Source organism: Prinia subflava, chromosome 1 (genome assembly GCF_021018805.1).
Source record: "Prinia subflava isolate CZ2003 ecotype Zambia chromosome 1, Cam_Psub_1.2, whole genome shotgun sequence".
Taxonomy (NCBI): domain Eukaryota; kingdom Metazoa; phylum Chordata; class Aves; order Passeriformes; family Cisticolidae; genus Prinia; species Prinia subflava.
The window spans coordinates 46,505,365-46,531,338 of NC_086247.1; the positions used below are offsets into that span (position 1 = coordinate 46,505,365).

The window sequence follows — 25,974 nt, forward strand, 5'->3', positions numbered from 1 at the left end:
TGCAGTTCAGTGGTGCTTTTGTTTTGCGTCTTGTGAAGAACAAACGAGCCGCTCTTCCCTTTACCTTTTCAAAATGATACCACAATGAAAGTTCTGTTGCTTGGGCGCACGCTTATATTCCGAGTTTCCCAGGGAGGATTTATTTATGTGCACATAAGAGTTTTAGAGCCAGTAGGAGAGGGACCAATTAGCTATATTTGCAAAAAGATGCAGGAAAACTTTAACTGAGGGGTGGTCATAGACCTCCAAGTATTTAAGTGCAAAGGAATAAAGGTTCAGAATTAATTGGCAGCTAGAGGAAATTGTTCTCCTGTTAGACATTGGGCATGTTTCACTCGTGGTGATTTGTTACATGTGTTACAGAGAGAAGTTTTGTTTCAGATGTCTTCCTGTAAACATCACACTTAATTTAAAACAAAAGATACAGCTTCCATTTTATGTGGAGGTATGGGCTTTGCCTTTCTTATGCACCAGTTGCCTGAGAATACCTAAAATGAGAAAACAGCAACATTGTATGTTTCAGATGGAGTAGCTTGGATTTGCTGACAATAAACTACTGACTTGAGAAAACCACTTAATGCTCAGGATGGAGATGATAGAGATTTCTTTGCAGAGTCTTATTTACTATTTTTCAACTAAAACCAGGCAGTAAATCAATCATCATCTGTAATTATTGCTGCAGTAATTACCTTTGGGGAGTAGGTTATCATTCTTGGTGGCCTTTGTTCAGATATATCTTTCATTTTCCCTGTTTTATTTTTCTTGAATCATGTCAGTTTCTGAGTGGATTAATAGTATTCTGAAAGCAGTCCGATTGTCAGATTTCTGAAAGGGCTAATAATGTGATTCATCTGAGGAGCTGAAAGATGCTTGCATAGACTAGCACTTAAATTCATGGATAAGAGTTTGCCCATCAATTATTACATCTTCATTTTTAGTGAACAAACAAAAGCTGTAAGTAATGGTGCAAGGAGAATTTCAACTGTACCTCCAATGCAGCACTTATTTAAATTCGTGATTTCTTAAGTATTACTGATTTAGTCAGTACAAAATGTAGTTCTACAGTTAAAAATAAACAGTATTTTAAATAGCTTATTTGAAAAACTATTCATTGAATGTATGTAAATGAGTTATTTAAACTCATGAGCGCTGTTTTACATCTAAATAAAATATGGAGTTACACATTGCATTTCCAATTTGTCAAGTACTTAGCAACCCTTTCTGGGCGAAGATATAAGAGATATTTTTGATATGTCTGTCACTTTTGATAACTTAATTTGAAACTTATATCTTAGGGGAATACTGATACAAGGCAGGTAAATACATTAAAACAAAATGACAATTGAGTTTTTTCATATTGAATGCATGAAACTGATGTTAATCTGAAATGGTGGGTGTTAAGATCTAGCTAATGACTAAATTTCTTACATTTCTTGAAAATACAGGTTTTTTTCAATTACCCTGGTTTCTGTTTATATTCCTTTTATATTTATTTCTCTCTATCCTTCCCTTTTTTTTTTTTTTCCTTTTCCCTGTTTTGATTTCTTGCCAACTTTGGTCTGACTGTCCCCCAGCACTTGGTAAAGATTGCATCTCAGGATTGGACCTAGGAAAGAAAATAGGCATGGCTAACATTAGACAAGCCCCTTATAATTTAAGAATAATAAAATCTACTTTCTGAGGAAAAAAAAAAGATTTAATTATTTTCTGTGACAAACACTGTCTCTTACAAATACACTGCAGGTTTGTGTCAAAAAAAAAAAAGTCTCAAAAGGAGAGTAAATGGCAACTTTCTGAAAAACTGTAATTTGAATATCTTATTTTACTTTAGGAAGGAGGAATTAAAGTTCAACTATCGGGTATTTTAAGGCAGGAGAAGGATCAGTTGCATCAAAGTCATCAGTCCTGACCTATATTTCATTCTACTGATTAATTTGTCCCATCTCCTTGGCTAGTTTCTGGGAAAAAAATCTATTAAGTATCATTGACCTGATCAAAATCACCTAACGCATTTGGTGAGGAAGAGAGGGAGGATAGCTGGAGAAAAGCAGGTGGGGAAAGAGAAGTCGGAGATATGATATTCGTGTACAAGCCCCAAAAGAGGCACTGTGCAAATGAAGGGTATCAAAGAAGGGCAATTGTTGTGACTCCTTCAACTCCTGACATCCAGGGACAGAGCCATTCCCTAAGTAGAACTACGGTAGAGACCTCTGTGAAGAGAAAGCAAGGGAGGGGGGCAGAGCAGCTTCTTGTATCTTGTTTAACTTGGCCATTATGAGTTGTAAACCTTTTTTTTGTGACTTGGCATGCTTTGGAGATATCACACTTGGGTTACTGACTGCCTACCCCCCCTCCTTCCTTTCTGGTTTATGGGGTTTTACTTTTAGGAGGGCTTGAGGGTTTTTTTTCTTTGCTCTTACTACCGGCTTTTGATGAGAAAGTTTGTTTAGGAAAAAAGTTACAAAAATAGAGTCACTTGCAAAGAAGACCAGGTATTCTTTATACAAAACTGAAGGCAAATGTAGTTCTAGTAAATGTTAAATACAGATTTCTCTAAGCTAAAGCCAGGTAATATTCATTACTACCTTCAAAGTCACCCATGAAAAATTACTGAAATGGTAGTTGTTAGATAAGCTATCACAAGGAAGCTAGTACAGCTCCACATGTTTAATAGAAGTGCTGATTTCTGATTTCTCTTTGTGGGAAAAAACCCCAAACAACCTGTGGTTTTACTTCAAAGTAAATTTTTACTCAATGCATTTTTGTGTTCTACTTGCAGAAATAAAATTACTATATGTTAGTTCCTAGAAAGATGAGCGGGATGCATTTCTCCATTGTATTTTACATACCCATGCTCTGCTTAAAGAAAGCTTGTATCTTGAAATATATTGCCAAGCCCAGAATGTCTCCTGAAGTTGTTCCCTCTTTTTGAGGAAACCTAGGTAATCTTTGCATCTTGAATGAATTTCTAACTGCAGCTCAATTCACGCAGAGTATCACTGGACTGAGCAAATACATCTGTGCTTTAATGGGACCTGTTTCCTCAGCATAGATTCCAAATGAAAGGATGTTTCCCATGCAGAGGTGCAGGTTATGTGGTGTAGTACCAAGGAAGGCAGAATAGTAACGGATTAAAAGACAAATGTTACTAACCAGCAGCATTAGTTCAGAGAGAATTTGACATTTGGATCTCCTTCCAACAGTAGCCTTTACATTTCTCTGTATCTGTCAAGTGTTTGAATGTTTGTTTGCAGCCCCAGCACTCCCTGGCTTCCAAATTGCATGGGCTAGACTCAAAAGTCATGAGATTGTCTGCTGATTAGACTATAATCAATCCAGCATAAACAAAACCAGCAATTAGTATTGGCATTATTTCTGTGAACTTGACTTAAAGCTTCAGTATTATTGGTCCAAAGAACTTTTTCTGAACGGGCTGTTTTCAGGAACTCTGTTATTTTGGCATCATCATTTTATAGGGAGGGAACAAAAAATTCATGAGATTCCATTTGGCCTGAAAAACAAAAACATCTGTTTGATGCATGAGTAAATTGCTGGCTTCTATTTGGCTATCCAAAAAAGGGCAAAAATTAAGATACCGAACATAAAAGAGTACATAAAAAAAAATTACAAAGAGGATTTAAGATTAGCATCTTTTTATAATGCGGGCTATTTATAGTGTTCTCTTTTGGACTTGCCAAAACATGCCTTTCTGTATTAAAAAAAATCCGTAACAACAAAAACATCCCTAACTTTTAGTAATATTCATTGACTTTGGCAATGCACAGTGATATTGATGATCTTGATTAGCTGCAGGATTACAGTAATGCTGCCCAGTCATTTCTGGGGCCAGCATGGGTTATATTGACTATCATTGTCTGCTGCTTGGGGTTAGGCACCCTTAGAAGTGAACATCTAAACAGCTACTGGTTGTACTGCTAGCATCCACAAAGGTGAAATCTTGTGACAAAGATAATATTAAGAGGTTTAGTAAGGCTGCTGATGTGTTTGGATTGGTTTGATTTTGTTTGCCTGAGTTGCTGTTAACTTGTGTAACAAGGGAAGCTGTCAGTATGGAGTCACTTATCTAACATGTGTAGGATAACATTATCCACCATGATCTAAGATCTCTTGAAAGGCTTTATGTTGCTCTATAATTCATTCTGTCTAATTTACAGCTGGTTTAACAGCTCTCAATTCTTTGTTCTGAAACACGATTCAGTATTTTCGAACTTGCTCATTTTGGAAAAAAAATCTTCCTTTTGAATAATTGTGAATGAGGAAAAGATCTAGAAAAAACTGACAATATTTTATGTAGACCATATGGATTCAGTATTTTTTTCTGCAGAATTAAAATAAGATATTAGGAGATTTTTTTTTCAGATTTATTAAATACAGTATAAGTTCTGATACCCTAAGACAACCTCCTAGAATCTTTTCCTCACCATATTTTACAGTTTTCTTTGGTTTCTGCAGGGCTACCTGAGCTCAGAATCAGTCCCTTTTGGGGGTTGGGAAAATGCGTTATTTCACTTAAATCAGAAGTGTGGCATATATATGTACATATATATAAATATTTCCCTGAAGGGACAACACACAGATCTACAAAGAATTTGGCCTGTTTTATTTGGTGCTGTGAAAATGTACATGTCTGTTTTCAAATACATTTCGCAGAGTGTTACTACAGAGCATTAAAGTTTTCCAGTTGCTGTCTTTATAAACGTTGGACAGCACAAGAGAGGCTTTTAAATACTTTTAAATAGTAATGTAACATTTGGCATAGGACTTTGACAAAAGATGGATGTGCAAAGACCAAAAGAGGTGGTGAGGTTTGTTTTTCTTTTATAATTAGACAGCTTGAGTTCTATTTCACCTCAAGTATGAGTAATTATGCTAGTTTAGCAATTATTAGAGATGAAAGAAATTCTGTTAGATATGAGCCTCCTAAACTTCAGTAGCTTTAGTTTTAGCCAGGATAATGATCAAGGAGTAGTTAGCCATATGCCTAGGGACTATGCTGTAGCAAAAAAGATAGGGCTGATCTTGGGGGTATCCTTATTACAACATGTTATAATTAACATTTTCATTCAGACCTCCTACTTTCCAAAAAAATCTGCTTTATTTTTTTTTGCTATGCACACATTGGTAAGACTGCACAAAATTGCTCTCTTCCAATGAATTTTTGAACCAGGACAGTTGTCTTCCATATTTAGAATATTGGTTAACACTGGTCACTTTTCTTTTCCCCCATTTCACGTTCCTTTAGTTTCGGAAACATTTTTTCCCCTCTATACTGCATAATTATTAAGAAAAAAGATGTAGAAGATTTTTTTCCTCCTCCTTTTTAGGATTTAGTCTAGGTTATACATACCCTTCTGGGCTGTGCACATTTGGGTTTTAGATTTTCCTTTAGCTAGGGTGATGCTGTGCATGCCATACTGCAACTGTTCTTTGTACAGTTGAATCCAGAGAATGTGTACTCAAAAGGGTTGTTACTTACCAATTCTGCACAATCAAAGCCGCAGTGAAGTTTTAGAAATTTTGGGGGCTTGTTTTCATTGTGGTGACCCTCCTTTATTATTTTGTGTGTGTGTGTGTGACAGGAGTAAGGCAGAGGGATGTTTTCTCAGTGAATGATTCGTCTGATACTTTCACTTTTAAATGTAGGTGCAAATAGGTGCAATTTTTCTTTGGAAGAGTAGGAATTCTAGTCCTTCAAGGTTTCTTAAAGCTATCTATCTATCTATCTGTCTATCTATCTATCTGTCTGTCTATCTATCTCAGTATAGTGACGCTCCCCACCTTCTTTATTTAATGTGATATGGGCTTACTGTACTTCTTGAAAAATGCAGTATCAGTAACTAGCTAGCCTTCTTAGAAATTTGGCAGTGCTAGTCCTTAGTTAGACAGCTGGCTGAAGCAGAACACCTTTTTGTCCTGAGGAAAAATGGATGGGATATTGGTAATGAGGATTCTCAGTGCTTTCCTTCTGTCCCAAAAACGATTTTTTGAGAGTTTATTCTCTCATGCAAAGGCAATAACCTGGAGCATGAATTTTGTCCTTAACTAACACGAATACAAAACCACTCTCCAGTTTCTCACAGAGATGCTCAGTGTTCTACATAAATGTGGAAAAGCTAGAGCACTTCTAAATGTCTAAATGTCCTGGTTGGCTATAAAATAGATGGCTTTTGTGTACAGTCTCTGAGACCTGTTGTACCCTTACTATTTTTGTGTTGTGTTTTGCTGGAAAAATATATTTCAAACAATGAATTCCTTGATAATTGATTTCCTAGTTTCATTTTTCTGTTGTTCACTCTTTTGGTAACATATCAAGTTCAACTTTCATTATTGATTCATTCATGTTTTGAAAGAAGCTTTAAAAACAAAAATAAAATACCTGCTCTGTTTCTGGACTGGATGATGTGATGTAGTGAGGCAGTGTCCTTGGGAAGACCAGGCTATGCTTTGATCAACAAAAACTTTCTCTGGCACTGAATTATGATGGCTGGGTTTTTTTTTTCCAGACAGAGTCAAGTGACTTTCTAACTTTTGACAGTGGCAGTAGGAAGGAGGAGGGGGTGGGGAAGTTAATTATTTTCCACCTCCAAAGAACACAATTGTGAGGAAGGAACTTTCTGATTCAGTGGTTCCAGGACAACAGGATGTCAAGATCCGTGCCTGATGTAACGTTTTCACTCTGAAGATGGGAGGAGGAAATGGGTTTGTATTGGTCTCTGCATGCAACCACTGACTGGGAAGGGATTGAGTTACGTGACTTATAAAGAGCTAGAGCACAGGAAGAGATTTGGTTTGCAGTTTCTGGTGAATCAGTTGAGTAGGAGACTTGCTTATCAGATGCAAATGTAAATCAATGAAGAAAGGTGAGAAATCTTTAAAGCTAAGCAAAAAAGTTTAAAAAAAGGGCTCGCATGCTGCGAAATGTTTAGTGCTTAGATGCTGTTTTGTTTGTGGTTGCCCAGTGGAATAGTCACCTTGCACCAAACTCTTGGATTCTTTGTATAGTTCACAGGTGCTTAGGGGTTTATGAGTGTTGTTGAGTAGAAATTATTTTAAGGAGACAGTAGAAAAAACTTGGAAATAATCATGTGTCTTAGCTCCTCTCCTGTTCTAGATGTGGGCATCTTAGTGCAACAGGGCATCTCATAGCAGTCACTTACCTGACTCAGGTTTTGGAGATAAAGATAAAATTCCTTTCCTCCCAGACTAGAAAGAATTGAGGTGGTGTGCTGCTGCTCTTCCTCTCTTCTTTACTGAAGAGCGAAAAATCTTTGCTCTGCTGGGATGTGAGAGGCAGGAGTTCTGTTTTGTGCTTTGTCTAAAGGTGTTTTATCTGTATCTCACAGGGAGGGTATCAGTCATTACACAGCAGCATATTATGTTATGAGTGTGAGTTGCCCTGTTATTTTTGTCAATGCTGTTCCCCTTTTCAAAAGTCTAATTATTTGTTGGACAAGAGGGTGAGAAAGAGCATGAGACTCGGGGCTCTAATAGCTTGAGTACCATGAAGAAAAAGGTGAGGCCTGGGTCCTGGTCTGCCAGACACTTTCTGCCACTTCTGATGAATTATTTTGGTGCAACTAGAATTGGAGTCCACTTATTCCACTTCCTGTGATGGTGCCCCCCAATCACTAGCATAAAATATCATGCTAATTCTTCTCGTTTCTGGTTCAGTGAATATTGTAAATGAAGTATGGTAGCTTCAACAGCAATGAATGAGTGCTCTTCAAGTCTGAGGGTAAGTGTTCTTTGTTAGGAATCTCACAACATGAGTACAAATCCTTCTGATGGAGGAGAAAGTTCAGCTGGTGTCACCCACAATCGGGTGTGTGATCTAACCAGTGGATGTGGGCAAGAGGGGAAAAGGAAGATGTATTTCAATCCACATATTTTCTTCCAGTCTTTTATAGCAACCAGGGAAGGGTATATGAACTCTCAAGAACTGGCCCATAAGACTCCACCCAAACCCAGGGCAAGCAGGAGAATATTTAATCACCCACTCTCCAGCTGTGGTGGGGCTTCAGTTTGATTTCAGCACTGAGAAAGCCTCGATGGTAAAACCACAGGTACTGCCTGACAGTACTGCCTCAGTGGCATCTGAACAGAACTGCTGACAATTTAGATGCAGCATCTCCTCACCAGTTTTTTGGCTTCTAAGCTCCTCTGTGGGTGTAGACCTGATTGCTGTTCTACATTATAGAATCTCATCTAGAATACAGCAGAGAGTCTGAAGGATCAAAAATTAACTTATAAAACTCTAGTATACAATAGAAAGAGATCTCTGAAACATCAGGGATAATCTCAGTTGAAAGGAGGTAGGTGTTTGGTTTGGTTTTTATTGACTCAGATAAATGTATGTCTTTAGGTAATAGAGCTAAAGCATGCACTGTATTTTGGTTTGGTATTGGAACAGTGTCAGACAGCCCAAAGTCCTCAATTTAAGTGTCCCATTTTAGGCACATAAATAAATGATTTAACTTTCAGAGGCAAGGATCATCTACAGTAGCCTTTTCTGTAAGCCTCCATAGCCCTTCTTTATATTACCTATCTTCAGAGTTGTGTAATGTTGATTACTTTGAGGTTCTGGGATCCATACATCAGTTTAATTCCAATTGCTCTCTCTTGCTGAGTCTAGACTTTTGTTGACAGTGTTTAATGAATTTCCTGTTTTCTAAGCACGGTTGAAAATGCACTCTGTAGAAGCACCAGGAATTCAGATTTGTCATGTTGAGTAAGAAAGCTGAGGTGATACATAGCTTCAGGATACTGAGAGGAATTACTCTGAATGTATTCACGTTAAGTACTGGACTTGGTCATTAGGGTTGAAATTTATCTTGGCCTCCTAACTTCTGTCTTCCCCAAAAATGTACTGGCTGCCCACAGCACATTGTCAGGAATGGAGATGGAGTACTTGGTCTAAGGCAGGACAGCGAAAGTCTTGACCCTGGTGCTAAGAACTGACTCCCTCTAGCTTTGCTAATTTTCACCGTGGTCCTCAATTTGACTCTGAGATCTATTATAATCTGTTATGTTGCATGGTAAAGAGTCTTAGGGATGACTGAAATTTACTCGAGGTTTATAGAAAGCTGTAAGATTCTTTGGAGAAAAGTACTTTTTAAAATATAACCTTATTAGTTTACTTAACAGTAGAAATATGAGTGTAGTTATATACTCATATAAAAGATTTAACCTTTTAAAAGGATGCATGGTTACGGAGGCAGAGTTAGAATTTTGTACAGGATTAATTAATCTATTACCTCAGCTATCCTGAAAAAGATATCCTCCCCCTACCCAGCTTTGGGGTTTAGAATTATCCCTCTGCTGCTGGAAAGAGCATCTTCTGCCTTTTCTGCACACAGTGTTATGTAAAGCTGGACGTCTTTAGGCTGTCACATTTGGATACTGTCATCCTTGAGATCAAGGGTTGGAAGAATATCCAAAGGATTTCTTAAGCATAATTTCTTTCCACTTAAGTATATTTATTACTTTTATGTTTATGTGCTGCCTAGGAAAATACTTTATTTTAGCATAAGAATAATATTTTCCAACCACTACAGTTTAATTGAGAACTCCTAATTCAGTCATCCTACAAGAAGAACATTAGGAGTAAAAAAACAAACTCAGTGTTGGGACAGACTAAAGAGAAGAGTGAAGAATATGAGTGCTATGAGGGACTTTGTCTTCTGGAAAAAGTAAATGCAAGAGGAAAGAATGCTTTATATAACAGGAGTCTTTTAAGAAAAATAATTTCCAGTGTCAAGAGAATATTGTTAAAATGCTGGGGGGGAATAGAAATAGGAAAAAGGGTATGTCACAGCACAAAGGAAAACAAATCAGCCATACAAATATTCATGCATATGATTAATTGGACTTTTGTGAAGTTGTGGCTACACACAGAACTGATTTTCAATGGAGTTCTGGAGTGTAGATACTAGAAATGTTAATATATCAATGCATTTCTTTTTCCAATTCTTCTAACACTAAAGTCGTTGGGACGATATACATTTGACAGTCAAACTGGTAATCTGTCTAGTAGCTGATAGACATGAGTTGATGCTAGGTGAAGCTGCTCAGGAAACAATGCTTTCTTAGTAGTTCTGAACTTTAATGAATGCCAATTATCTTAAAGGCCATTATGAAGCCTTCTGAAATGTTTGCTGAATTCCAGCAGTCACCCACTGACCCACTGCTCTTATGTGCCACAGCCAAGTGTGAAATCCTGTGCTGGCGAGTGACAGCCAGAAGGGTTTGAAAGGTGAGTCTTAGACACCAGTGGTACCTAGGGAAAAAAGAAATCTGAGGAAGGTGTGGCCCTAGCAGGTGATTCATTGGCATGTGATCCTGCATTTAATACTTCTCTGTACCTTCAATTTCAATTTTGTATCCTGACTGAACCCTTGTGGAGACGTATTTCCACAGCATGTTATTGCAAAGTGTGAAACATCTTCAGAATCCATTGACTTTAATAGAGCTAGAGGATCCTCAACGTCCCCTGCAACTGGCTCTTAAATTTGCCTTCTGCTATATGATTAATCTGTCTGCTCCTACTTAATATCTACCTGTAGATGGTGGCAGTATGAATGTCCTCTTGGTTTTTATGTGGCCACGAGGAGAAGCAGAGAGATACTTCCAGAAATTACAGTCATTTGTAGATACTGAAATAATGGCTCACACGTTTTATTTCTGTTCTGTCTCAGTAACTTAGTAAATTGTGTATTGATTATGCTAATACAGCTAGTGTCTCTATTACTTGTCTGCAGAAATTATTCAAACATGTAGATTGAAGATGCACTTGGCAAAGTTACCATCCTAAGAAAAAGGCTTTTGTGCAAAGATGGCTTTAAATTGAATTACTAATCATATGCTAATGGAAGTTTATAGATCAAGTATTGAATTGTACAAAATGTAAAGTGCAAGGTAAAAATATGTATTCTAAATTTCCTATCCTCACAGTCTTACTTGCTACATTAGGTTTATTTTCACATCTCTCAAGGAATATGTTTTATGAAGGGATAAATCAATAGCAATTTATTTTTATAGTTTATTTTGGGATATGTAGCTTCTCCTGCTTTGTTTACCAAGCTGAAAAGAGGCTCAGGCATTTGGGGCAGTTTTTTTTTTTTTTTTTTCTTTTTCAAAATTTATTGATCTACCTAGACCAGAAGAAAACAGACTTTTTTCAATTATCTTTTGGTTTTCTTTTATTATGGCTTGTAATAGGTCAGAAACCATAAATATTAGCCAGAGTTCTCCAGAAGGCTTCCCTTTCAGTGAAAGTGTAATTTTCCATGTTTCTAATTTTATCCATTTCTTTTCTGTACAAGTTTTTTCTAGGCATCAACCAGAAATGACTTGTGCTCTTCCTTAGGGTGCTAAATCTACAGATTAACTTTTCAGAGAAGGGGAATCCTGGTTACCCAGTAGAATATGAATGGGATTGTGCAAGCTAGAAAATCTGCATATATTTTGTAGCAACTTTAGAAAGTAATCTCCTTCCTTTATGGTCCAGCCATGAGTCCCACAAACAGACTAAGCAAAAGGGGTGAAATCCTCATTGATCAGCAGGTGTTGCTGTAGAGCAGTCAGGAGCTTAATTCTAAATTTAGGACCTCTCTATCAAAATTCCCACAGGTTTTCCTCATTGGTTGTCCTTGATGGTTCTAGTTGATTTGTTGCATTTGTTTGTTTGTTTGGGTTTGGTGGGGTTTTTTTTGTTTGGGTTTTTCTTTTGTGTTTTTTTGTGGGTTTTTTTTGTTTGGTTGGTTTTTTTGTTGTTGTTGTTGTTATTGTTTTTTGTTGTTGTGGTGGTTTTTTTTTTTGTGTGTGTGTGTGTTTTTTGGGGGGTTTTTTGGTTTTTTTTGTTTTGGTTTTTTTGGGGGGTTTTTTGTTTTGTTTTGTTTTTTGTGGGGGTTTTTTTGGTGGGGATTTTTTGGGGTTTTTTTAATTCTTTCTTTAAGAAGGAATAGTTGGTCTTAATGTTGACAGTCGGAAGCTTGAGCATGAGATGTGCTCTGAGCTGAAGCCAGGGTTTGCCTTGGCCACTGGCTGTACCAAATCTGAAACATCTTAACCTTTCACATGGATACATCTTCAGTTTAGAGATACTTTTTTTTCATTTTGTTTTGTTTTGTTTTTTTAGTAAAATTTAAAAAACTGGTATCTGCCCAACCCACAGCTTTTATAATGGGAGATAGAACTGATATGTTGGATTTCTCTTTTCCTTTACTAATATTTTTTTAATTGCTCTCAAAAAGTGTGGTGCCACAGTTCTAGTGATCTAGTCCTTTTTTTTTTTTTAATTTTATTACTTGGTGCTCCTCTTTTTGTTTCTCAGAAGCTGTCCTGAGAAAATGGGTAGTAGGAAATTGATCATTTGTTGTTCTAAGGAACAGACAAGTCAATTGAGAAGTATTACTACAGCTAATAAAACAGGTGACCTGTGATCATAAACATGTAGGGACAGGGAATTTTGTTGCTTTCATGACAACATGTGCCTAGAAGTTCCGCTCAGCCATGACGTCACTTATTCATACTGGATTGATAATGTATTATTCTGCTTTCCTGAGGCCTCTCCTTCACTGGTGTTCTGGCTTCATTACACAGAATTCATCTTACCTTATGCTAGGATGTGGTATATGCTATAATGAAGGGGACATCTCTGTGTGCAATTACAGTCTTAGGGTATCAATAATTTTGATGCTTGAATTAATAATAGTGCATACATGCTACTCTTTTATTTGCACACGATCCTTGTTTCTTTTTTAGTTATATGCCATGCTTGTGCTAGAGAAAGGGTTTTGGTTAGCAAAATTTAAATCATCCCTTTGTATAGATTCTGTTTAAAGGCTTTCCTCCTCTGAAGGAAAACAGTGTAGTTAATGTTTAAAGGAGGTTAACATTGGCTACATTTCACGCTACCTTTCATAGCTGAGTTTAACAGTGGCCTGAGAGCTGAAATAGCACTGAAGTTTTCAGAACCTGTTGGTGAAAAGGTGTTAAATGCTAATAGAGAGCTTATCTGATACTACCAGCTGTAGCCTACTTAATGTAAGGAATACCCTTGCAAGTTGGAGGGAGGAGCTAACTTAATGCAAAGGAAAGTGAGATGTTATTTTGTAGGTGACTTGCTAATTCAGTAGGTTTTGTATAGTAGTTTTCTTTTTCTTTTTACCATATTTCCCCCTAAGTATGGTTTCGTTTTTCCTGACAAATACGTCAGTTTAGTTGACTGTTATTGACAAGTCTTTGTGCCATGGCCTGTTGTGATCTACTTGTTTCTGTTGTGACTGAGAATCTTTAAAGGGATGAGCAAGGTTTAGAAAAATGTTAACCACAACACTACCTGCTTTTATACTTGTTTTCTTTTTTAAGTGCAATAAAGACATAGTGGTCAGCCTTTGTTGAAAGCAAACCTCAGCTCTCACAGCATTTTCAGATCCCAAAATAGCAGGGAAGTTGTAAAATGTTTGTTTTCACAAGGCATACGCTGTCATGTTTTCATGGTACAAAATTGCATACCTGGAAACAATTTGTTAGGCAGCATCCATGTTTATTTTTTTCCATTTTAGGAACTAAAAATGTTTGGTGTATCTCTCAGTCAGCAGTGTGAAGCTGAGTACATATCACTGTGCAGTCACATCTCAGGAGCAGTGAGAGATTCTGGTACTGCAGCTGGTGACAGTAGACAGTGAGGACAGAACAGCAGAAAAAATTAACTCTTTCATTTTGGTTTACACCTAGAAGTGGGGATCTTGTTTACCTCTCAGCAGGTAACCACTTGGGAATCAGTTATTGAAAAGTTCATGTTTGAAGACTTCAATTCCATCTTGACACTTAAGAAATGGTAGAGTTCTTAAACTGCTTTTTTGAACTGAGAAGGTACATTTATTATGGTTGAGGACAGAAGAAATATCTACAACCTTTAATAAGGTTGATTACTAGGTAGTGATGATCAAAGTGAGTTTCCTCTTGAGGGATGGAAGAGTGGACCGATTTTCAGTTTTAGAGCTTGTTCTTAAGTACATTTTTTGGAAATACATCAGCAACTAATGATGGACACAAATAGGGTCAGGTTGGGCTGCTGCAGAGGTTTCCCTGGGAATTCTGAGGGGGTCACAATAGATTTTTTTTTTTTTTTAATTGTATACTAGATTTATTCATTATTTTCCTTGCTTTATTAATGAAACTACCTTAGAGAAATATCTTTCTATTTGGCGTAGTTTGCGTTTGACCACGCGTTCCCCAAAGCTCAGCTTTTCATGAGCTTTTCCCACTGCTTTCTTTGTCTGACCGGTTTCCTTCAGCCGTGGGGATGCTGGGATGACTGCTTCAGTGTAACAAAGAAAATCATACAGTATTGTCACAGCTGAGGTACTGGTAACATCGTGGCTGCAAAACAGGAGTTCAGCCCATAAATTAGCTCATAAAATCATATTTTGTGAAATACTGGACTGACTGCAGGGCTGGGGAAACTTATAAGATCTCTGTAGAAGAGAAGAGTTTGCTTGCTAGCCACAGCTCTGGGATGGAGATATAGACTGTTTAGAGTCCTTCAGAGATTGTACTTGACTCTTTCTGATATATGCACTGTGTTACAAGTTTCTGGTGTTCTAAGAGTGTCCTTATGAAAACTGGTGTTTTTTTTCTAGAAACTCAGATTCTAGAAACAACCAGTTGTATGAAGCCTTGGGGTTGGCGGAGGAGGAAAAGAGGTACCTGTGGAGTGTGTATATGTATCTCTTCTTTTGCATATATGTCTAGATTTATATGTGACCCCTAAGTGTTGCACTCTCTTGTCCCAAGAACCAGGAAAAATACCTCAAATCTCTGGACTTTTAATTCAGTTGCATGATTATTTTTTGAGGTCTGAATTCTTGGGAGTGGAAATGCTGCAGAAGTGCAGTCTTTCCCCTTTCAGCTTTTTCCCCTGTGGAGGCACAATGAATTCTTTTTCTCTCCGCTGTTCTCTAACTCAAAGAACTCGGTCTTTGGGAGAATAAAAAGGAAATGGTTCTGCCTTTTAGCTCTTCCCTTACTTTTGCTTTGGGAGAGTCAATCTTACTTAGGCATCGTATCAGAACGTAAGAGAACAGCGCTCTCTAATTTTTCAAAGTAGCAGCAGAATGGCTCTTGTTAGGTTCACTCACCCAACAAGTTTTGAATAGTGAATCTGACAAGAATTGTATTGTTTTTAGTTCTACTGCTCTGGAAAGTTGCGAGCCAAGGGAAAGATGCTGGCATGGTATATACAGTAAAACAGCATGGGGTTAGTTCTCCTTTGCAAGGCTGTCTGCACTGCTCTTTGCTACTGAATATAGGATTATTATTATTTTTTAAAGCTTATGTATGAACTAGCACACACACCTCTCCCATCTGCCAGGAGAAGGCTTTCTCTTATCTGTGTGGAGCAAGCAGAATCTTAAAGCCCATAATTGTCCTCTTATTAGATCTGTAATCAAATACAGTAAAGTGCATTGAAGACAAATGTCCCAGAGGAAATTGGAATTGTTTTTTTAAGCCATGAAAAAGAATTGGTCACTCTGCTCTCAGATTTGTAGCTTCCATACAGCAATGTATTTTGTCTTGGTCTGGTCTACACTTTCGCACTTTGCAGTGCAGCTTTTCTTGCCCGTGTTGTGCAAGCATTGCTGGCTTTCAGAACTGAGGCTGGTGTAAAGATGCTTGAAACACTTCAGCTACCTACCTAACATCTTTTTTTGTTTGTTTTGTTTTTGTTTTGTTTGCCTTTTTCTGACAGTAGAAGAAAATGAAACAGAGGACCATCAGGCAGGTGTGGGACACACAGCCGCACAGACTGGTAATGCTGAATTCCTTCATTAGTGCTTGCTTACCATTTGACAACAGTGTGAGGGATTTTTGTATCGGGGTGTTTTTGCAAAGCCTGCTCTCTTCTTTTTCTGTTTCAGCTTAGAATGCATTCTTGGGGCTTGCAATAGAAAATAATGTTCCTCTCCCCTTACCTTCCAATTTCTGACAATTAGAAATTCTGCCTTTTGTAGGCTGACTGAAAGTGAGATGCTTCTAAAGTACAGCATGCTTTCATTTTTTTCTTATTTCCTTTTTTGTTAAATTTAAGCCTTCTCTACGTTCCCCATGTAATTACCCCACCCATGCCATTTCAGATAAACTTTATTATTTGTTTCATTTAAACTATTTCCATATTTCTAAAATATGCAGATAGGGATGATTTCTTTAAAGATTGTTTGTATCATTTCTTGCCAGAGATTAATTAAGGGATCTTTAATAAGTGAGATTGGGTGGACAAAACTATTGTTTGAGTCAGGATCACAGGGATAAGTATTGTTAATAATTAGGAAGAAATAATTGTTAATTCCCCAAAACAACAAGGGCTTCTGTTCTCTAACATGGTTCAGAGAATGCAAGAAATAATTTGTTTCTGTCTTTGGTACTGGTTTCACCGAATTTTATCTGAAGAGAAGGACTGACTCATCTGAATAGTCTTATTCATTCAGCTGAGGTCACCTTTTGGAGTAAGGGCTGAATCCTTAAGGATATTCCTAGAAGGCTAGTCATGTCTGAATATGTGTAGGTAATCTGTTTGAGAACAGTTGGAGTTATTCTTCTTATGAAGGTGAAGAATGCAGTTAAATTTTTCTTCAGCTTTATATTTCTGTGTGTATCCTCCGGGTTTGTGTTTGGCACTTTTCATAGATTCTAATGGCTTTATGCATAAAGTAGATTGTTTGAAGAGAGTAAATAAAAGCAAGGGAGATCTTTGCCTTTTTACTGGGAAATTTCTCAAACTCTTTTCAGTGTACATGTGTCTCCACTTAGCTATCTGGAAATTCTTGAAAAAACCAAACTTATCCTGCTGTGGACACATGAAGTTGAAAAATAGGCAACTGCAAAACCAGAGATCAGTGTCAAGGAGTGGTGGCTCTTCTGCATTTTCTTTTCTTAAAACAGTTCTCAGTGGTTAAGTTGCATTGCTAGTTCTTTATGTACCATCATGTCCTGTGGTGTTCTCTGTTTATTTCTAGGCAGGATTTAAGATTCTGTTTTTCTCCATAGCAAGAATGCAGTGCTGATATTAAAAACAAAAAGCCTGATAGAGCAAGCAGTACAGAAGGCCTGGACTGTATACACACTGCCAGAAGTTTTTATAGTAATACTTTGTATCTAAGCCCTGGCTCTAACCATTAAATGTGCTTTTTATAGAGTACCAAGTTATAATGTAGTGCAGCTACGGCATATTAATCTTACTGCAGAGATTTAATGAGGCAGTTGTTTTGCGATGGACACTATTGGGAGCAGAGAGCGACAGAGTTTTACTTTACCACTGAGCTGAAGAAATATTCCTTGCCTGGTAATAATTACAACCACATGATCTAAGTTTTCCTTTCTTTTGCCAGCACTTTTCCATGCAGAAGTGGCTTGGAAGGAGGTCTACTGCAAGGCAGTGAAATGGATTGGAAAGGAGGCTGTTTTCTTGGTAGTTTGATGTTTTAGTTGGGATTATCTATGGATCTTTGCAGCATAGGCAGAAATATGTAAGATGAGTTTCAAGAATACAGACAGTCTTTGCCAGTCCACTGAGATGACTTTTAGATATTCATTACTTTTACTTGACTTTTATATGGGTTATAAAAAGTAAATGTGGTGAAACCTCATTTTTACTTGGGCAGAATAGAATTTCTGCTGGTTGGCCTTAAACCGCTCCCATACTTGAAATTAATTGAAGTCCATGGCTTTATTGCCTCCAACACTTTTAAACCAATGCAATTTTTCATTTTCCCCGAAGTTGCAGTTTTTATTAGACCAAGTTACAGCAATAACATCCCTTATGAGAAGGAGGAAGAAGGGAAGGGGAGAACCACCTGCCAGGGAACATAGTAATGTGAAAATCATGCTTCTTTTAATTTCCATTTATAAATAATGTTAGCATAATCAGGAAGAGGAGACAACTGTTCTTTCTCTTATTTTTTTTAAGTCCCTTAATACTTCCAAAAACTTCTCTTCCAAAAAAGCAACCTTCATTGATTTCTACACTAGATAATTTCCACTGGTATCTGAATGTGGAGAGGATGTGTGTATTGTTGCTGATTGAAACAATATCACATTGGAAACTTCCAGTTGGTGCATGGGCAGCCTCCAAAACAGGGTAGAGAAGCCTCTGGAAATCACAGTGGTATTTGCAGACATTGGAAAAAGTAATTTTACTATGAACACCATCTTATTGAGGGAATTGTGGCTGTGATTGTTGCAGATACTGCGGAGAAAGAAATGTGGGAGATGAATGACATTTGCCTTGAAGCCTATATTTGAGCCTGAGCTTTGAACAAGAGGTTAAGGAGAAAGTACAGATGAATGCACATTGCATCTATAAAATATTTTATTCTAGTCTTCCAAAAGAGCTGCTCAAATGAGGCAGCTTATCTTCAATTTAAGTAACTATTTAAGGTTAGACCAACTCCTGATGGAAGATATTTGTTGTTGCAACAGAACAGCTATCTATTCACAAAACCTCCAAATGATATTTGCTCTCTTTAAATATCTTTTTATTTTGGTGGTGACATCTCTTCACAGAAGCAGATCACAGTGGAAATGCATTCATTGAGAGGGGCTGAGACTGCCAGAACTTATTTCACAAAGCTGTCATAGGCTAAACTCAAACCTAGGTCCCAGAGGGTCCCACTTAAGTGTTGACCTAAAAACAAATGTGCCAGTTGGCTAGAGCATGTATTCTAAAGTTGCAGCAGAAGGGAATAAGCTTGACTGACTTCTGTCCCTGTAGAGTTTATATCTGCAAATGCAGAAGGAGAAGCAAAACATTATTAGTCTTAAAATGATTCTAATTTTAATAACTGGTCTCGAAGTATGAAGCTCTAAATTGAGTGATCCTTTAGGCTTTTGTGCACTAAGGGGTGCATGTGTGCCTATGTGTGTCTGTGCTGCTGAATTCCTGTAAAATGCAACTGTTTCTGAATAGTGAGTCCCAAGAATTCCCTCCCCTCCCTTTTCCTTCCTTCAGCACTGTACTTGAAGCAGAGTCAGACACTACCCTTATTTTAAAACAAACAGGTCTGTAAACTTTATGTGCAGCATTTAAATACTCATGTTAAAATTCAGACCTAGTGCCCACATTTCCCTGAGTGCTGTCAATTTTATAAGATGAAACTGGGAGCTTGAGCTGAACAACTAATAGTATGCAGCGTGCACATGCTGCCTTCCAACAAGTGTTTAATGATGTTGGGGTCAGTTTGCAACAGTTAAGACAATTATTTCATTTTCTGAACTCTTTAGAACCTGGCAATCTCCTAGCTACTTTTATTAATCTTTCAAACTATTTTGGAAAATAAAACAGCAATGGAAGTTCTTAGATTTAGAATATTCAATAATGGCTAAAATGCCATAGTCTTTTTATAATTAGTGTACCTTTTTTGGTTTTAAAATTTACAGGCTACTATTCTGTTTGGAAGTAGCTGCCCAAGTGGAAATTTCCACTCTTGAAAGAACCTTGTGGATGTAATTTGTCATGTAAGAACTCAGTGTATAGACAGGGCTTTTGCACAGCAAATATATTTTTGCTTTCAGAATGTGTTTTTTATTTTAAAAAATTAATCTGGTTTCTCTCTGTAACATAATTCCCTTAAAAATAAATACTGCCCTTTACCCCTGTCAAAGAAATTCCTCGGTTTTGATCACAAGCCACATGGCATGAGAGAGACTTCCTGACATGGGTCATTTCCAGTTTCTGCTGGCGGGTCCATCTGTGTTTGCACAGTTGAAGGGCAGGGTGCAGCAGTACGGACCAAAGGACACAGAGGGATGATGAGAGCTCTGACCTTGGTTGTGGGCAGCAAGAAATACAGGAATGGCTGTGCCCAGATGACTGTAGGGTGCTGAGAGCGGATGTGAGTGGTTTAAAGTGGAATTGCCTCCTGCTTCTCCTCACACACCACTCCATCCCCAATATAAACGTAATGTTGGCGTGTCTTGGTTCATCTTCTTCCAAGGAGTTGGGCATGATTCTAATCAATTTCAAGGCTACATAAGGTGCATTCACAGATACCACCTCTCTGTTCCCCTGGCCAGGGAGCCTGCTGCTGGTTACTCACCCACTTGGCTAAAGAGTGTAACATCTTAAAATGTACTTGCACAATCTCCTGTTGTTACGTGAGTTCATCCTTGTTTTCTAAAATTACTTGTTTCGGTCTCAGCTCTCTCAAATATGTACAAGGAAAGATGAGGCAGCCAAGGCAGAAAAGGGAAAAGTGGTCAAACACTTGCATTCCTGTTGCTGGAATATGCACAACTGTTTCTTTTCTGCATTTCACTTGTTGTACTGTGGTTCCCAAGGAAAAACAAAGTTAAGTGCCAGCTTGCTTTATTAGGGAAGACAGATTGGTTTATTTCTGTCTTTGAAGGAAGCTTTTAGTAAAATGGGCAAAAAGTCAGGAGTGGTTAAAGCTACTGTGTTCCTCCTCAGAGGAGGAAGAAAAATTCTAGGCTGCACATTATCTCAGTGAGCTGGTCATCTGCAGAAGTGAGGCAGTGCAGTGAGCTGTGGGTGTGTCTGCACATATGGGTAGGGGTGAGGCTGCATGTTTCTTCCAGTTAGAAGCTTCAGTTGGGCTCAGGACTGCTGATCTGAGGCTGGAGCTATCCTGCTATCCCCAAATGCTTGTTAATATGTCAAACAGATGAAGCTTTCTTTGTGCACTCTATTAGCTTTTGTGCTAGAGTAGTTCGTTTGCAGTTTTCCATGATCTGGCAAACACAGGAACCTGATGAGGCACTGCCTTTAATTCATGCACAAGTTCAGAGCATGAGTAGCATTTTGACCCAGGGTGTAAGCTTTCCAGGGCTTTGTTTGTGTCAAATAGTGTGGTGATGGAGTATTGGAGTGGGTTGTAAAATCAAGATTAATTTCATGTTTATGTAAATCAAATTTGTTAGTCTCTTAATTCTGGTAATTTCCTGTGAAACGCTGTAGTTAACAGTGAAAAGAAGTTCCTGCACACTCATTGATTTGATTTTTCTTTTCATTGAAAAACTAACTGCATAGGTGGCTTATCCTTTCTTACGATGATCAAAGCAGTTTCAATAGCTGTGATAAAATTGACAAACCTAACACTGAAGCATGGAAGAATAGCTTGAGCGAGAAACGGAGCTGGGAGTAGAGGGGAAATTTGCTTTTCATTGAGATTAGGGGAAAAAAAAAAGAAAAAAAGCCTCTTTTGCTTGTTTAGCAATAAATTCTACAATGTGCTGCGCACCCATGCCAAATAGCTTTCTTCTCATCATTAGCACAACAACCTATTTAGATTTTTTTTTTTTTTTCCTTTTTGAATGTTCCTTCTTACATGCTGGACATCACAGTCTTGCTTTTCTTTCAGACCCGAGCTGTAAACTAGAAGAAAAGGCAGAAGATGGAGATGTGCTAGACTGTAAGAAAAGGCCGGATGAAGGGGAGGAGTTAGAAGAAGAAGCTGTGCACAGCTGTGACAGCTGCCTCCAGGTGTTTGAGTCACTGAGCGATATCACAGAACACAAGATTAATCAATGTCAACTGACAGGTAAACAATACTTATCACTTTGTGGCTTTATGCACTGCTCTATTTCTGATTCCCATCCTCTGCTTCTGATATCCCTCCTTTTTCAGTTATTTTATTCCTGCACTTGAATGCTTGGTTGAGACCTTTATAAATAGATTTTGGGACAGGATTATACTGTAAATAGAACATTATAAATTTCCTTAATACCAAAGGATATATGACTGTTGTGTGTGTTTTCTAGATTTGTACTTTTTCGTACATGTACAGCTTTCCATGCTTTGCTTCTACATGTATTTTGCTAGGTCATTTGTGAATGCAGAGGGCATTCATAAGTGGGGCTTAAATGGCATAATGTCACATAATGAATGAATCTGCACAATGGCCTGCTGCAGATCTGTACTGGATGTTGGGTTACTCTAATCTGCTAGCTACAAATGACTGTACAGTAATCAGTAACTGAAAGTTGAGAGGAATTGAGGAAATATTTAGAGGCGAAAATCAGATCTCGGCTTCAGTGAAGGGGCAGAACTGAGTGCTGATCAGGTACTACTGAATTGAGTAGAGCTGGGTGAATGGACCTCTCTACCACATAAATTCCTCTTTGAAATTACTGTAGACAGCCCCCTTACTGAGAAAAACCTGTGAAATCTGCTGAATTTAAATTTAGTAGATTTTTTGGTGGTACACACTGTAGGTCCAAACAGGCTCAGTGTCAAGAGAAAGGCACTTATATTTTTAATTAGATAGTATTTTACTTTTATCCTCTACAGTATAAAAGTGTACTTATTGTGTAGTAGAGTTTTGTTAAAAACCTTTCTTTATTATGACTTTGTAAACAAGAAAATTCCCTTTCCATTTAGGAATGCCCTTAGAAAATGTCTCTGTGTGCTTTTGTTTGGAGAGCTTCCTGAGTTTTGGTTCCAATAGCTCCATAGGCTAAGCCCTGTCAGAATGAGACATAAAAGTCAGATAGCAGTACCACTTTGGAAGATGAAGAGTGAAAAGATGATGAGCAGAAGAGGAGTAAGTGGGCAGGAGCAGAAGAAAGATTGAGGAAGTAATGTGGATCTGTCAAATGATTTTGATCCTCACTTCAAATTATGGAAGATGAAAATCTGCAGCAGCAAGAGGTGTTTACTTTTATTAATATACTGCTTTGCCTTTTCTTGCCTGTAAAATGTATTTCTGACTTGAGATACAATCAATTCAATCATTTTCTAATCACTCCTACAAAGTTCCAGAACACATTTTTCTACAGTGCTCATGATTTCTGGAAGTATGGATATTCTCTCTTGACTTGCAATAACTTAAACATTTTTCTCTCCTTTTCTTCATACATCCCTTCTTTCTTTTGCTCTTTCTGTGTTGAAAAATTGGTGGCTTAACTTGTGTCTTCCTTTCCTCTCCCAGAACGCACTCACTCTGCCTGATTCCCCTGGCTCTCCCTTTCGCTGTCTCAGATCCCATTTATTCATCCCTGTGGGTTTTTTACCTTGTTCCAATACAGCTGTCTCTCCTTTCTGGTTAGTTAGTTGCTGCCCCCTTCCACCAAGTGTTTTCTCTGCTTTAAAGCTGCAAGCAGAATGCACCGAAAAGTGCTTGTGCACTTGGGTTAAGAAATTGATGAAAAACAGCTGAAAGGAGCAGTAAATAGGAAGAATCCTGGACCATTGCTCCTGAACACAGCAGTTCTTGCTGAGAGTTGTGTTGCTAAATGAGAGTAAAACTAAAGATGCTGGATTAGTCAAGCTGAGGTGTGTATGTGAAGGTAGGAATACACATACGATAGCAGAGGAGGGGGAAATAAAAATGAATCTTGAAGGAAATTGTTTAAGTTCCTAAAAATATCTTTGCCTCTCTTTCAAGGAAACTTGTGATAGTGAATGAGTAGAGCCCAGGCTGCTTGAAAGCCAATGAAGTGAACAAAAACTGAAAGTACACACCCTTCTGGAGTACAAAGTTGACAAAAAGCCAACTGTCCTCTGTTTCTAAATATAAATGACCTAAATACACCCTTAGAGTTGAAAAAGGGGCCTGAATGACGTGGCTGGAGTTGAGGATTTCTTCTTAAGCAAAAAAAATACTAACCAGGTTTTTAGTGAGGTAGATTCAATGGAAGATCCCAGGGTACATGTGTGACCTCACATAAGGACACAACATTCAAGACAACCCTCATTGCCTGAGATTATTTTTAGATAATCTGTGACAAAAAGGTGACAGAAAGAAGCCTTTATTTTCTGAAACACAATATATATTTGACAAAAAAAAAATAAGGTTTGCTTTTAGCTTTTTAATCAAGCTCCTTGGACTCCTGTCCTTCTCTTCCACAAGCACCTTTGGGTGCCATACTCAAAGGTTTTTTAATAGAAAGTGTTATCAAATCCTCTGACTACAACAGGGTCTTACATAGGTGCTCTGGTTGTCTACTTTAGGAGGAGTCCAACTGAAATTAGGAGACACTCTAAGGTGTCTACTAATTCTACAAACATGTCTGTCACTAAGTTGTTAACGAAAGGCAAGAGGTTTAAAAAATTTACTTTTTTCTACTGTATTCTGCTGTTTGGATCAACTGCCTCCTCCCTGGAGGAGCGCAGAATATATAATCTATCTTGATGAGATTTTTCCAGTCTGAGTCTCAGGCAGGGAAGAGTTACCTAAGATGTCCATTATGTAAAAATGCCAGGGCTGTTATCCTCTGAGCGCCACATTTATGTTGTGAAGCCCTCAAAACCCCATTCTTCAGACGGCTGAGCCAGCTGCTGCAGCTTGTCTGGATTTTACTGAGCTTCGCTGAGGTGCTCTGTGAGATGCATGGGGAGCTGCACTGTGAGAATTTATGAACTCTATGTGTTGATCCAGGTGTATGGTCTTTTTCCATTCACTTATATTGCGTAAAATCAACAATTATGTTGATGGAACAAACAGGATGAAAAAACAATGGCTTAAGGCAACCCTCTAGTGAAACCCTGAATGTGAAACACAGCATTTGAGTGTCACAGTGTCTTGACTGTGCCTAGTTCTACCAACCTTGTAACATGCTTGAGAATCAGGCCTGCCACTTAAGGTTCTCAAATTGATACTCAGGCTTCTAGTTTTTGCATTTGAAAATATTAGATGTGTTCCTCTGAAGTTTTGACAGTTCAGTGGAAGGAGTAAAGTTGCTTTATTGAATCTTCAGTCTGTACTCTCAACCAAAGACTGGAATGAGGAGAAGGGAGCTGGTTTATTAAACAGTGCTCCCAATCTCTCAAAGTGTTAGTCACCCCCACCTATTCAGAGGACAGTGGAAGATAAGAGTTACTTACAACTCTGTGAGATTTAGCTCTCAGGATCTTGAATTGCTGTTCTCGTGCAGATTTTTTCAAAGGAGGAGAAAAAAAGTCCTCCCCAACTGGTTCCTTTCTGTAATCTGTTGTTTGAATTGAACTCATGTCCTTTTTTCTGGAGGAGGGCATAGCTGCTCTTTTATCCTAATGTGTGCGCTATTGATCTTTTCAATTTGGGTCTGATCGAGTGTTCATTGAAGTCAGTGAAAAGATTCCCATTGACTTCAGTGGGGGATGGAACAGGCCCTTCATGAGCTATTTAGTAATATTTTTTGCTATCATGTGAAATTCTTGTACTGAAGCTTTCTCTGAAAAGGTGATGATTTATTTATGTTAATTGCTGACAATTCCTGTGATGTTTGTGGAATACAGATAATGGATAAATGGGGGGGGAAAGTTCCAAAAAATTCTTTGCGATACTTGTAACCAAGGATAGATAAGATGCTGGACTATATTCATTTAGTCATTACAAAAGATTGGCAATAAATATATGGATTTAATAGTGCTTCTCTCTGATGTTAATACTTTTCTCACTGTATTCTTCCTGCAGCATTTAATTTAATAACTCAAGCCACTTGCACATTGTCATCCTCTATGTTGTGTTTATAAGCAAAGGGTCCAATTAGCATAGCTATGAGTCTGATGTCTTTCTAGTGTATGTCAGTTTGGATCTCACTGGGGGAACTTGAATGCAGGATCAAATATGGTACACTACTGATAAACCCTCAACTGCACCTTCTCTCCTCTTCTGCCATCAGGAAAGGACACTTGACCTTTTGCATTGCTGCCATATATTCTGTTGGTAGGACACAGCGTGTCACACACTTTTTTATTGTCTCCAGCTTGATTGATAATCCCTTTTCCCTGCACAGTGCTTTGTATTGTTTATTTTCCTTTTTAGTCCTCAGGGATCCTGCTTTATAAAGTCTCCCATGTCTATGTGAGAACTGCCTCTCCACTGGCTGGCTCTGTGTGCAGAGGGATCCAGCTCAAGCTTGGTACTCTTCTAGATCCTGTAGCTCACTTTGGCATCAGAAATCTCAGCCCTAACCAGAGTAATACTAGAACAAGGAGCATAAACCTGCTGTCAA

The 25,974-nt window shown here is 38.0% G+C and overlaps 1 protein-coding gene across 11 annotated transcripts in view; it reads left to right on the plus strand.

Annotated features, from left to right (window-relative positions):
• The window catches only part of ZNF521 (zinc finger protein 521), a 230,549-nt gene that overhangs the window by 3,293 nt on the left and 201,282 nt on the right, over nt 1–25,974 (plus strand). For 3 of the 11 annotated variants that reach the window (XM_063395282.1, XM_063395195.1, XM_063395227.1), the window contains 3 exons: nt 14,667–14,729; nt 15,776–15,835; nt 21,399–21,578. In XM_063395282.1, the coding sequence (XP_063251352.1) occupies nt 14,667–14,729; nt 15,776–15,835; nt 21,399–21,578 (303 nt within the window). The remainder of the gene's footprint in view (nt 1–14,666; nt 14,730–15,775; nt 15,836–21,398; nt 21,579–25,974) is intronic. The other 8 variants (XM_063395258.1, XM_063395213.1, XM_063395268.1 and 5 more) reach the window with 4 other exon arrangements.